The 14,069-nt window shown below is 41.0% G+C and overlaps 1 protein-coding gene across 3 annotated transcripts in view; it reads left to right on the forward strand.

Moving 5' to 3' along the window:
• The window catches only part of TMEM266 (transmembrane protein 266), an 84,718-nt gene that overhangs the window by 21,866 nt on the left and 48,783 nt on the right, over nucleotides 1–14,069 (forward strand). For 2 of the 3 annotated variants that reach the window (XM_071441767.1, XM_071441768.1), the window contains exons 2-4: nucleotides 5,163–5,263; nucleotides 6,242–6,347; nucleotides 8,283–8,471. In XM_071441767.1, the coding sequence (XP_071297868.1) occupies nucleotides 6,334–6,347; nucleotides 8,283–8,471 (203 nt within the window). In that variant the 5' untranslated portion in view covers nucleotides 5,163–5,263; nucleotides 6,242–6,333. The remainder of the gene's footprint in view (nucleotides 1–5,162; nucleotides 5,264–6,241; nucleotides 6,348–8,282; nucleotides 8,472–14,069) is intronic. The other variant, XM_071441769.1, reaches the window with a different exon arrangement.

Genomic DNA, 14,069 nt, shown 5'->3' on the forward strand with positions numbered 1-14,069 from the left:
ACTTTTTTTTTTTTTTTTTTTTCCCAATCTAAATACCTTTCCTGCAATGGAGGAGTTTTTCCTTTTTTTTTTTTTTTTCTTTTTTTAATGTGGTGTATTTATGTATTTAAAAACTTTGCTGTCAATCCCTCCATGAAAAATATGCAAAATTCAAATGTCCCTTCTTCCTTGAAATAAAAAGCTCCTTCTCTTGTGCCTCTTTTCTTTTGGACACTGCATAGGAATGTTAAAGATTAAGGAAGTTAATTTGCTTTTTGTTTTCTGTGTGGCATCTCTGCATTCATAATTTTTTGACAAATCTAATACCTCATCGAATTCTTGTCTTACATAAAGCATTTTGGAAGGTCAGTTTAATCAAAAGAAATTTTTTTAATCTCATAGCCTGTGATTTTTCCTGTTGGGGGAAAAAGAAGAACCAATTTTATTTAACCCAAAGTAAAGCAAGGAAGTGCTGGAACCATGCTGGCAATTTTGTCAGTTTTCCCCCTTCAGACATACAAGTTGCTGGATTCCTGAAGGGAACAGTTTTGGCATATGTGACCAATTCAACTTTCTAAATGCAGATGATTGGAGCCAATTAAAATTCTCAGGACAAAACCAGTTGTGATCCCAGGGGGCCTGGGAATTTCAGTTCTTGGAGAAATGCAGCTTGCAGTAGTGGCAATGAGTGATCACATCCGGTTTGTGGTGATGCTCAGGACGATATCCATGGTGTTAATCACCAAAAAACCTGGCTTGGCTAATTCCCAAGGGCTCAATGTGTAAATCACTCTTGCAGTTTCACTTTGAAAGCATCGCGGGTAATGTCTGTTTAGGTGTGTCCCCTACTCTTCTTACTCTTATTTCAGATTATTCCTTTTCTTCCTGTTTTTTTGAATAGCTCCTGACATCTCTGGGATTGCCCAGCTGGCACACGAGTATCCATCATTGGCATTTAGGCTTCAAAGTGGATCAGGCTTTCAATCTCTAGACTGAGATAAGAATGTAACTTGTTTGCACAAAGGAAGCAAAATTCTGTTTCTTCATGTGGACTAGATTCAGAGTAAAAAGCTCCAGAGTGACACAAAAGGAGAAAAACCCCCAGAGCAGCCCTGTTCCTCCTCTGCACCCCTGCCTGAGTCTCTTCAGTGATTTTATGCTGCATGTTTGCTCCAGCTGGATATTGCCAATGGCCAGGGCTCTGCACATCATCTTGGACTATTTCTGATCTAAAGTCTTTCTGCTTTGTGTGCTTTGTTTCTTTGGCTGTGCACAGTGCCTTGCCCTGCACTCTCACTTTTGCTGGCACAGCTATTTTTGAGCTGTACTATGACCTGTATCAGGGAAGCCATCCTGCCTTTTTTTTTTTTCTTTGATGGATGTGCTGTGGGCAGAGGAAGGAGATGGAGCTGGTGAGAGCACAAAACTCCACCTTGCAGCAACAGCAGTGTCTCCTTGAGTGGGGCCTGTGGCATTTCCTTTGAATGCAAACTCTGAGCCTGTCCAGCTGTCTAAGCTGCTATTAGGGGACTTATTACAAGAACATGTCAGAATTTGGTTTTGTAGCTACTTTGTAAGGGCACAAACTTGGATGCTTCAGTTAGCATCTGAATTTTGTACAGGAGCTTACAGATTCATGATGCTACGCCTCAGAACATGAGCAAGTGCAGCAAACAGCTCTGAATCATGTCTTGACTTCAGCTCAGCTGAATAGGGTACAAGTTAGTAGGGACTTTGGTGCAAAAGGCTTAAATTAAATAATCTTCCTACTCCCCACCCCCAATTGGGCCCACTACATTGTGACACGTGTTTTGTAAGACTGTGCTTGAATCAATGCTAAAAGCCATGGTTTTCATGCACCAGTAGAGTATAGATTTTTATTTTTTTTAAGTATGCTATTGGAGTTTTGTTTTTTGTTTTAGCTTAGTGTATGTATGCCATGTGCTACGCTTTAGCATACACTTTCCAAACTCTGTTCTATGCTTTTTGTTGTTTCAGCGAGATTTTATCTCCTGTTAGCAAGCTCCTGCCAAGGTGTGGTGACTGACAATAGAAGATCGATGTAAACATTAACAAATGAACTGGGGCAGGATGTGGCTGGGCAAGGCCAGCAGCAGAACCTTTGCTCCAGTGCAGGGCATGACCCAGAGCCTGCACAGTGGGAGCTGGGGGCAGGTGTTTGCCAGGGCCCTGCACAGGAGGGGGAACAGCCCAAAAGCACCTGACAGGAGCCTTGGGAGCACTGGCATGGATAGTGAGGGTGCACAGAGCAGAGCTGAAGGGCTTGCAAGGCAAGGACAGCACTTGGAAGCATTTTGAAGATGTTGCCTCAGAAAGAGCTCAGGGGTTGGGCTCCAACTCCCTTCATTGCTTAAGAGGGTGAAGAGCTGTGATCCCACACGTTTGAAGCTGGGCTACCAGTTGCAAACTTACATGGTTCCCATCAGATTGCACTGTCCTCTTGGTACACACGAGATGTCAGTCATTTAGTGCACTGAACGTTTCTGGCTTTTACACTGCTTGAAAGCTTGCACTAGGAACTAGTGGGACAATTCTTTCCTTTCTGTCAGAATTCCCTTCTGAACTGTTTCTGTTACACTCTGGACACTGCTCCTGCTGCACCATCTCACCTGGAAAACCACGGAACAAGCAGAATTGCTGAGCTCTCAGGGGTTGGGCATTGCCTGTGCTCACGTGGCAGCTCAGCAAGTGCTGTGTGCTGCCTACTCTCAATTCTGCAAAGTGGGGAAAAAAGCCAGAAACTCTGGACCTGTTAGTAATTCCATCAGAGGAGACTATGAGAGATGAGGCATTTTTGTCTACTGAACATTGAGTATATTGGGCGGGGAAAGGGCTGCATGGGAAAATTTTCACTCAGGTGATGGATGGAATACCCCAAAGTTGCTCTTTGTTGGCAGGGAGAAGAGCAATGTCATTCCACTTTGCCTACAGGAAAATCCTGTAGGAATGCAAGCAGGAGATAAGTTTAAAAGAATACAATTTCCCTGCTGATCCCTGCTGTCTTTAAGCACAAGTCAGTTGCAAATAAATTTCTTGTGGAAGTTTCAAGTTGTTTATGTTGCTCTGAAATGTGAATTTTTTAAAGGAAGTTACAAACAGACAGATGAGGTGAAGTGGATGGTAAAAAAAATGTTTTTGCAGAATACCAGTATATGTTAAGATACTTCTTTCTGTTGCTTGCATAAAGCCTGGAAAGAAGCATGAATCACAGTAATCCATTTAGGAGATAGATACATATACACAACCTATTACATCTCTTTTGTCTTCTTACTGCATTTCCTGCCTTGTCTCCCGAATTCCCTAGATCAGCTAATCCATCAGGAATTTCCCCAGCAGTTACTCACGTTTGGCACTCTGTGTTGCAGGAGGGCTCCAGGAGCTCGGTCCCGTCTCTCCCTGTGGCTGTCCCGGCCCACGGAGCGATCCCCGGGCTGGAGCTGGACTCTGCTCCCTGCCCAGGAGCTGCTCCTTCGGCCCGGCCCGGGCCGGCTCTGCCTGCAGCGCTGCCGCTCGGGCAGGAGGGGCTGGGCTGCCTGGGGCTGCTGCCTCTGCCCCCAGCCGGGTCCCCTGCACAGCAAAGCCATAAATTCACATGAATTTATTGCATTTGGTCTGGAAGGGTGCCCATAATACTTTCCAGGAGTGATAAAAACAGATATTTCTCACAAATATATTTGTGATTCAGTTGGTTCTTAGAATGAAATCTTTGGTGCCAGATGTTTGTTTCGATTTGTCTAATAACTGGATTTGGTACCAGTCTAGTTAGGTTTCTTTTGATTCTGTACTGTTAATTATGTGAAAACCAGAATTGGTCTAAAGAACTTACTTCTTACTCTCCTTCCTAGCTAGAAACATAATATTTATGGGCCTCCCAGAGTTGTAATTGGCAAGATGCATTGAAATCCTCAGCTTCAAGAGATGCCAACAATTTCTTATGAGATTTTTCTCTGTACTTTCTGCCATTCTTATTGTAGTGTTGTGAATCTTTTGTATTTTCACTGACATTACGTTCTCTAGAAAACCAGAGGATACTCCAGAATCCGTGAGGCCCAGGATCTGAAGAAAATTAAATTTGATAGCTTGAGGAAGAGTCTTAAGGTTGAAGGCCAATGGCTGAAAGACAATCTCAAAGTTACATGCCGAGCTGGAAACACAGTTCTGAGCTGGAAAACACTCTTCTGTTTAACTGCAAATGTGCTCCAGCTTTGGGAAAGCAAGAGGAGGGAGGGACAAATATTTCATGTTTGTGTCCTGGTCCATTCCCCAGAATCTTAGGATTAATCTAAAAAATAAGATTTCTTACAATCTAGAGGTACAGTTTGTGTCACTGCTTTCTTTTCTAAGTCCTATTTGGATATGAGATTGGGGTTACCAGCACTGTGCTGTGTCTCCTGAACAAATGGTGAGGTTCTGCTGGGTTAAGAAGCTTCCACATGTACATTTGCCTGTCTGTCCTCTGAGGCCAGTTTCCATCAGTCTTATTCCCATTTCCTAAATCAGCTGGATCCCCATGTACTTTTTGCTCTCCAGGCCTGCAAATGCAGTTAGAGCAGGATTCTCAGTTTTCTGACTCTCAGAAGACAGGTGCACAGTATCTCATGCCTTGACCATTTTCTCATGCTGAGTGCTTAGAAGAACTGATTTGGGTTAGATTTTTCATTCAGAATTGTTTGGGGTTGTTTTGTGTTGTAAAAATGTCAACTGAAAGAGAGATATTAGGGAGCTAACATTGTGAAACAAGTCTGAGTCTTGTAGTTCTGCTGTGCTGGTAGGTGCAAGAGTCTGCATCAGAAAGCTCTGTGTGATTGAAATATTCATAAATTTAGGCAAATGTTTTAGTATTTTGCTGCCTTAGGGGGTATAGTAAATGAAATAATTTAAGGTGTACAAAGACCAAGGAATAGATTCCCATTGATACTTGAATGGATACGAAATCAAGTTTCTTCTGTGTTAGCAAAGCTTTATCTGAAAAACATTTCCTTCTTACTCTGTCTTTAGAAGTATTACAAGATTGTAAATAAATGGAAGGTTTGTGTCTTTTTAAAGTATGTGTAGTCTTGTTTTAAAGTTGTCCTCTTCATATGAAGTTAAGTTTTTGGCTTACTTATCTACCTGAGGAGGGTGATCACAGTGTAGAACTTTTTTTCTTGCATCTTTTCCAGGCACATTATCTGGAAAACGTGAAAATGCATTGGCTACATTTTGCATTTTTGTAAAATTACAAAACATGAAATAAAGCCTTGGAAATGGCTCTACAAAAGATGTAAGTTCAGTTTTTCTTTTTTGTATGAAGTGATTGTTAAGCATCTTAATGTAGCTACATTTGTATGTCTCCACTGTAAATACTTGACTAACAATTCAGCCTGTAAGTGACTCTAGGGTAAAGTTTAGTATAAGAGCATTTTTCATGATCATTGGTGTTATTGTAAGTAATTCCAATTTGCCAATATTTATTTCTCTTTAATCAAAATTAGAGTCTGTTTTTATGTTGCTTTAAAAAATTCTGTAGCATCTAATCTTCACAATAGCTTCACAAGGTCTCTCATGATTTTTAAGAGCTTTTGTTTGTTGTGTGGTATTCCTTGTTTTTCCTGCTTCCAAAACCTGTGTATCAGTAGGTTTCATTCTCACAGGCTTGTCCTCTTTTTCTCTGGTGGCCATGCATTGCTCCAGGTACAGGACAAGTGGAGATTTTGCCTTTTCCAAATGTGTTACTGGGTTTGGTTGATCAGAATACTATCCTGATAACAGCCTGTCTAGAATGTTTGATGGCATGATTTAAGTTCTGGAAGAGACTTCCTAAGATAGCAAAGTGAGCCAGGAACAGTTCCAACTGGAAAATGGAGAGCAAACCCCCAAACTTCATTGACAATATTAATGTTTATGTCTAGAGCATGTAAAAAATTGTCTTCCAATAGAATTTACCCTCCTGAAGCTGTGAGCTTTCTCTCAAAATCCCCTTCCCCCTCTGATCTTGGTTATTTTTTCAACAATTTAGTGGATTGAAACAAGACCTGTGTTCTTATGGAATTATATATGTGTCAGTGTGTAAAAGTAAATGCACTGTAACTTTACAGCTTCCATAATATGGAGGAATTAACCTGGAATAAAAATACTTATAAAAGAATCATGGGGGGGAACTAACCTATTAATCACATTTGCAACATGACAACAGAAGTCAGTGTAGCCCTTTGGATTTCTTTCAGCTGTGTTTCAGATAACCTTGTTTTGCTTCTCACAGAGACCTAATCTTGCAAAGCTAGAACCTTAATGCAGAGCAGCTGGAAGTAGTTAAACATTGGAGCCACTGCTGATTTGGTTGCATCTTCCAACATGACCAATCCTCAGTAAGTACCATGTGATACAAATGACTTTCAATGAAAGGGAACAGGCTCCTACCTGGAGGACAATGATGTGACATCCTGGAGGTTTTGTATTTGTCTAAAGATTGTGAGTTAGCAGGAACTACATGGATGATGCTGTAAGCAGATCTGATGTGCATTACTAACAGCAGTGGCTGAAAACAAGTATGTTATGTTATTTTCAGATCTGTTTGGTTTTCTTTTCAATCAGATCAGGCTTTATTTGTCATATAGTCTTGTCTAAGAATACAGAAACTCAGTACTGTTGGGGGAGGGAAGGTTGCACCAACCTATTTCCAGTTTCTTTTATACTACTGGAAATTGGATCATTGCATGCTCTTTCATGCAAAACTGAACCAGCTCGGACTCACAAAGGTACATGTCCACAGCATGGCATTAAAGGGGAAAGAAAATTCTTGCTAAAATTAGCTTTTACCTCTGGGTTTCTGATTTCAGAATCAGAAGATTCTTGTTGACAGAAGAATACAGTTCTGTTGGAAATTAAGGAATCTCATTACTTTCCATTATTAGTTAGACATGAATAAAATGAAAGCTTTTAGGTAATTCGATAGTACTTCCTTTTACCTTCTTTTTCTGCCACAGTATGACACAGCTGCAGCCTTTCCCTGCCAAATACTCTACATATAACAGCATTTTACTTTCTTGGTAATTCTGGCAGCAGCTAGTTCCTTTTAATTCAAGACTAATGTCTTCCATCTGAAAGAATTAGTCTAATGGTAAGACTCAGATCAGTGGAAACTTTCAACATAGAACTTTAGTTCCTTCACCCACATCCCTAAATGATATCCTTATACAAGATGTACCAGTTAAGTGATCTTCTAAAGTAGCCTCTTATTTTTGGGGGAAAAAAAGGAACTGCTAACCAGGTTGCTTAAATTGCTGGAAGATTTTAATAAGCTTCTTTAAAATAAAATGCAATTTTTGCAGTCAAATAATACAGCGTGCTAAGAACTTTTTAACCATATCCCTGTAGAAAAAGAGTATCTTTACACCTGCTGTAAACCTCTGACAGTACCCTGAGATTTCTTCCAAAGTTACCAGGCTCCCCTAGATGAAAGCTGGAAAAGTTTGTGCTTGCACATCCTTGGAATAAGCCAAGTCATCCTTGCATGCACTAATGCTAACAGATGAAATTCCTGCAGAAGTAGTATCTTGTTCTAAATGTGGGAGACATACACATTGTCAGACTGTTTTTAGCTGCATGGAGTTCCCATTATTTAGAGTGGGCTGCTGTAAGAATACCTGATCAGATTTAGAAGCTGTACATAAGGTTACTTAAGATAATCTTTACGGAGGAGGCCAGAATTCTCCTGAATCACTGTTCCCTTTCAGTACTATTTTGAAATAACTTGTGACAGAATGATCCTTTTTAGGTGAGTGTAACAAAGCTGCCATCTTTCCAAACTGTTTGAATCAGTATTCAAATCTGCTGGAAGAGGGGTCTGACTGCACCTAGTAGCTCACAGTTGGTTTGTATATAGTAATTAAAAAGCCTGGCTATTCACTGCTCACCAATCTAACTTGAAAAGCAGTGAGTTTTTACTTGGCATAGTTAACATGCCTTCTTTCTGTTTTGCATAAATATTTTCCTTTTGGGCTCGTGCATTTTTTCTCTATTTGTTTATACACAGCCATTTCTATTTAGTGCTTCTGAAGCAGATTCAGCAGAGTGAAAGTTGCTCTCCTGTGTGAGGTTTCTGTTGATTACAGTGAGATCTACTGAAGTTTGGAGAGATTTGATCTTCCTCTTTAATGACAACACCTCCTCAATGACGTTGCAGAGGCCTTTTAAGTTGTTGGCTCTTTAGGATTCCATGAAGTTCTTGTCTCTAACTGCCTTTTACTTGCTTGTTCATTTCTATTTCTTTCTGTGTGTATGTGTGTTTATTACATTTCCAGGCCCACAATTGAAGGCAGTGTTTCAGAAGTTGAGATCATTTCCCAACAAGTGGAAGAAGAGACCAAAAGCATTGCTCCTGTGCAGCTTGTTAATTTTGCTTATCGAGATCTACCTTTAGCTGCACTTGATCTGTCTGTGGCTGGGTCCCAGCTTTTGCCAAACTTGGATGAGGAGTACCAAAGAGAAGGGTAAGTACAGAGGGCAGACTTTTTGTCATGTAGTTTTAGGTTACAGGACTTTCATGGCCTCTTAAACAGCAAACCTTAAGCTGGAGAAGTGCAGCCAGTTGTCCTTAAACTCTATGTAAAATTATTGTCACAGGAGGGAAGAGACCTTTTCTGATATCACTAATTTGGGCTGGTTCAGAGCCATTTTATCTTTATCTTTTTAAGTGGTTCATAGGTACTGTTTGACCACAGTCAGGAAGCTTTATCTCAGGAAAAAACAGATGAAATACCTGGCCTGTCAGACAAGCAGAATGGTCTGGTGAAAGCTCCTTGAGAAAGGCGTTTGAGGATGCTGAGAGTTGGCTGCTGTGACTCTTGGACTGTACATGCAGTAACTGTACATCTCCTGACTGAGAGATAATGGCTGGTGCTGCTGATCCCAGGACAGGGAGTGTACTTGCCCCCCAGTAACGTGAATTATGTCGTTTGCTAATGTGAGAATGTTGTCTTTGGTACTGTACACAGTATACACATACTGCTCCCCTTTTCATAGAAAGGTGGTTCCAGGTTCATTGCAATAAAAGATCCTAAACAGTTCATAGCATGTGCCCAAACATAGCCCAGTGTCAGATTATGTAGCACTGATGTCCTACAGGACATTAGAAGTCACCCTTATGCCTGGTTCAGGCTTGAAGTGGCTGTAGGTGGACTGCTGTACTAAATTCTTTATGAAAGATTTGGGTCAGCTGGAGAGAATCCAGAGGAAGGCAGTGAGAATGATTAGAGGCTCAGAAAACCTGCTGTGGAGTACTGATTGAAATAACTGTGTTTCACATGACAAAGAGACTTTGAGGGAGCTTCCAAGAGCCTTCAGTGAGGAAGGGAGCAGTCTGGTACTGATCTCCATGATGTTTAGGACAAGAAGTAAAAAGCTTGAATTGCAGCAGAGAGCAGTGAGGGCAGCAAAGGGCTGGTGTGTGTGGGAAGGAGGGGGATAGAGCTACAATTGCTGGGTTGCTGATCAGGAAGGTGCATTTGCCAGGAATGGTAACACTGTGTTTAACATCCCTCGGGACAGAAATGGGCTGGGCACTGGGGCCTGCCCTCCCTGCTTTTGTGCCTGCTGTTCCCCTGGGTGCCACACTGAGCACAGAGCTACTCCACTGTCACTGAGGTCCAGGGAGAGCCCTTCCCAGTGAGCCATGGAGAATGCTCACTGCTCAAGACTTGGAAAGGCTTCATATAAGGCTCCATTTATTAACAGCTCAGTACGTTTCAACCTGTGCTCTGTAATCAGCAGAGACCTGCTTGATCTGAGCTCAGCAGGTATTCTGGGGGGTACTCAGGAAGCAAGATGTGGGGAAGGCTCTTGCCTTTAATTGCTTTCCAAATTGGACTTTCTGAGACTTCTCCAAAGGGCTGTTACTCCAAACAAGGGGAAATACATTTCGAGTGGGTTATATAAGTACGCTACAACTGTAACATAAAATACCCTGCATAGCAAAAGAGGCACTTGAAAATTAATTTAAGTATGCAGGTGTAATCCTCAGGCTATTTTGGTGCTGAGTCAGTACCAGTTTAGTTCAAATATGCATTTTTATAGATTTTTGTGATCTGAAACTCAATTCTTCACTGTGCCATAGGGCACAGGTCTCTCACTATAACCATTTGAGAAGCTTTGCAGTCTTAAACATGGAAATAGGCTTGTCATTCTTTTCCTCAGCAGAGATCTCTCCCTTCACTCAGACTTCTTTTGTGGCTTTGTCAGTCTGAATGGAAATAAGCAGTGCCCTCCACACCTCCCAGCTGTAGAGCACATTCTCTGAATAAAGTTCAGAGCTTAAGTTTGGACATACCAATGCATTTTGGCTAAATGTGTTTCAGCTGCCTTGTGGGAATGGTGGCTTCTTCCTTTCAGAAGCATCCATGACAACTGATGCCCTGAGAAATTCAGGAGCAGAGCTGGGCTTCATAAGCCCAGCAGCAAAGTGAAATACTAACCCTGTGCCACCTCCTGGCTTGGTTGGGAATATTGTCTGGTTTTATGGATGTGGTGTCATTTCTTCCCCATGGCCTTGTTCATTGTGAATGGCTCCAATCCCAGTGAGGAGGAGGTGGGGCAGGTCAGATCAGTTTGATCCAGCCACATCTGCCTTAGGTGCAAAGAGGGGGATGTGGGGAGGGCAGCACAAAAGGTGGCAGAAAATGGCAAAAATCCCTGTAGTTTCTGCCAGCATCCATTTTGGTGTAACTGAGGCTCTGTTATCCCATGCTGCTGTGCAGAGTGCAGGTGGAGATACTCTGGGTGTTCACCAGTAAGTCTCCATTTCCTCTCTGAAAAGAGACTTCAGGCTAGGCATGAAGGAGAGGGCAGGAAGGAGTCTCCTGATTTAATGGTGATGCTCTGTGCACCCCAAGGAGCACACAAGGTTTTCCTCAACCTTTTCTTCTTTAAGGCTACAAGGTGTTCAGGGTCCAAGCACAAATTTGGCCTGGTTGCTCCCTGAGGGAGCTTTTTGTTTCATCTGAGGGAATATTTCTCTTGATAAAGTTGATATTAATAGGTGATCAGGAATAAGTGGGTCATGACCCTCATTGTGTGCCTGGAAACTCTCATTAGCATGGCATCACACTGGCTACCTCTCCAATAAGAAAAGAAAGAAATGAGAAGGAAAAGGAAAAAGAAAGAAAGTTATGGTCTGTCTTTAACTTGTTAGACTGTATCTAAGCTGCCCTTCCTGTGGCTTTAATACTGGAATAAAGCCTTACTTTGTGCAGTTTGAGAGGTCTTTGCCTTTTCATATCAAATTCTCAGGGCAGTCAGTTCCTGTCTGTTGCTGTTGTTGAAGGCATTTTGTGGACATCTAGATGACAATGCTGATCCCTGTGCTAAGCAAGAAGGGAAGGACTGCAGGTTAGAGGCAAGTCATGCCTGTCCCTGATGTACACCTGTAGGTAGTGAAAGGGTAATCAGGCAAGAAAAACCTTTCTGCTCTACCTGAAACTCTCAAACAAAATACAAAGTGTGTTGTCCTGAATTTACTGGAGAGGCTGTGGTTGTATTGAACTCAGTTTGCATGAAAAGAATATGGCAGCATTTATTTAAGGAGTCTAATCACCCAGAAAGGTGAGATGATTTTTAAATATTAAGATTACTTTAAATGCCACTCTTAGGGTTTTTTTTTTTTCCAAGCAAGTATTCTGTTTTTCAAAAAACAGTTTCTCTCTTCTGCTTTTTTTGCATCAAGTCCAATAAAAGTGATGGAGAATAGCAGAAAAATTGACAAAATGCAGAAAGTAATACATGGAGAAGGAAAAGCTCTCCTTCCTACATTTTATATAAGTTCCAGTTAATAGGTATCAATCACAATAAATGATAAAAAATTGACAGATAGTTGCACTACAGAGTGTATTTTATTGTGTGAATATGCAGATAGACAATCAGCCTCTCTCTTGATGAAGATCTGTGTTTATTGGAGTTGAGAAACAAGGGGGAGAGGATGTACCCCAACTTTTTAATTATTTGTTGTATTTGTTTTAAATTGCAGCTCTTGAGTTTTAATGTTAAACATTTGAAACATGAAAGTGTTTTCAAATCCTGTGTTTTACATCAAAACTGTAAAGTTTGTGAGTTCACAGTTAATGCAACTCATTTGACATTAGCTGCAAATAGGCTGTTGTAATTTAATAATTTATGATCATCTGTTCATAGCCTTCGATTTGCATGGTCACAGCTAGAAAGTGCATTAAACAGTGGGAATATCAAAGAAAACCATAAGGGGAGAGAGAGAAAGGAAGGGAAACCAAAACTGAACAGGAGTTTACAGAGATGCAGAAGTTAACACAGAGGAGAGTGGGGAGCTCTCATTTTGAACTGGTTACAAGATTCTGCTGGTAAATGTATTCACCCATCCTGGGGGGAAAAAAAAGTGTTCCTTCAGTCTGTCTTCTGTAATTGTACCAAGTAGGTGCTGTTATTTTGCTTTTCAGATTAATCTTTCAGATGTTACTTTGATTTTTTTGAGGTATTTTACTTGTGCTTTCTACAAAACTTAAAGATGCTTTATCTAAAAGATCAAGTTATCACATTTCTCTTGTTTTCCACTTTTCTTGTCTTTATCTGGTGGTGTAATTAAAAACACTCCATTTTCTGAAAAGTTTTCTGCACCTCTGCAGATCTTGGATCTGGAATAATTGTGAATAATGAGGTCCAAGCCCAAGATAAATGCAAGAGTTTTGGAGGGCACAACTATTTCATGTAGCAAGTAAGCTCCTACTTACAAAAGCGAGTTGTAATTTAGTTTTAGCTGCCAGTCATAGTCTGAACCCAGAAAGACAGTGCAAAATCCTACCATGAGGATGCAGTGAATGAGACTGTAGTGCTGATCTGTTCTTTGTGCAGCACTTTATCACTGCTGCTCTCGGTGCTGTGGTCCAAAACAGACCTGCACTGCAGCAGAAAAGGAGCAGTCAGCTCAACAGAACCTCTGAGGTGCCCAGCTCTTCAGTAGAGAAAACATGAAATTTTGGGCTGTGTTAGAGGTGTTCAGTGATTTAGAAATTTCTGTTTCTGTACAGCCTTTCAAGTGTTTCTCTTGGTGAATTTTGTTTTCCAGAGTAGCTCATTACTGTGTTTATCCCAGTGCCTCAGTGCTTTGAGTGTGTCCCTCCATGTCTTTTATCAATTGGTAGAGAGAGCAGTACTGTAAGTAAGACAAAGAATTAATTTTCTAGCTCAGTGATTTTAGGAGTTTTTTGGTTTGGAGATTTTTCTATATTTTTCCAACAGAACTTGCTTTTCCCAGACAGTTTTTGAGGATAGAAATGTAGCATTTGTAGCCCACAAATCATTGTTTGCAAAGCTCTTTATTGGAGACTGGAAATGACGTGAGTCTAATTTGTCTGGCTTGACAGTGGAATTAATTGTCTAAATTGGGGAAGATATGACTTAGGGCAAATATTGAAATATGGATAAGCCATAGGACAAAGAGGAAATGTGGAAAAGAGGACTATTTGTCTGGAAGGCAGGTCTGTAAAATAAAACCAGCTAAATGCTGAGCAGCAGTGTAAAAGCAAATCAGATCTTAGGATTGCTTAGGAAAAGAGCAGAGAATAAGAGGCTGTTGTTGTGCCTCTCTATATATCCAAGCTTTTTCCATGTCTTGAACATGAGTGCAGTTCTGATCTGCCAGAAAGAATATGGTAGCTATAAAAGAACTGGAAAAGAATCAAAGAAAAGCAGTGATCAAAGATGTGATACGTCTTCCATTGGAGATGAATGTAAACTAGGACTCTGCAGGCTTGGTAAGAGAAGGCTGATTGAGATTTGATTGATAATACAAAGTCTGTGACACACAGGGGTTAAAATAGGTTTGACCACCCACACACCCCCCTCCCAATACAGTCTCTAAGGTACATTAATAGATTAAAGCCCAGTTCCAAAGACACAAGAAGAGTTTGCTCTTGGCACAGAGGGCAGTAGATGCCTGAAGCTACTTTCTGAAGGATGTGTGGCTGAGAGCAGCTTATCCCCACAAGGGGAGATTGAACAAGTTTGTGGAAGAGAAAGTCACTGAAGTTCACTAAATACAGCCTGAGAAAACACATCTGTCTCAGGAA

The sequence above is a fragment of the Agelaius tricolor genome, unplaced genomic scaffold (genome assembly GCF_023055355.1).
Source record: "Agelaius tricolor isolate 1412-34295 unplaced genomic scaffold, bAgeTri1.0.p SCAF_16, whole genome shotgun sequence".
NCBI classification, from domain to species: domain Eukaryota; kingdom Metazoa; phylum Chordata; class Aves; order Passeriformes; family Icteridae; genus Agelaius; species Agelaius tricolor.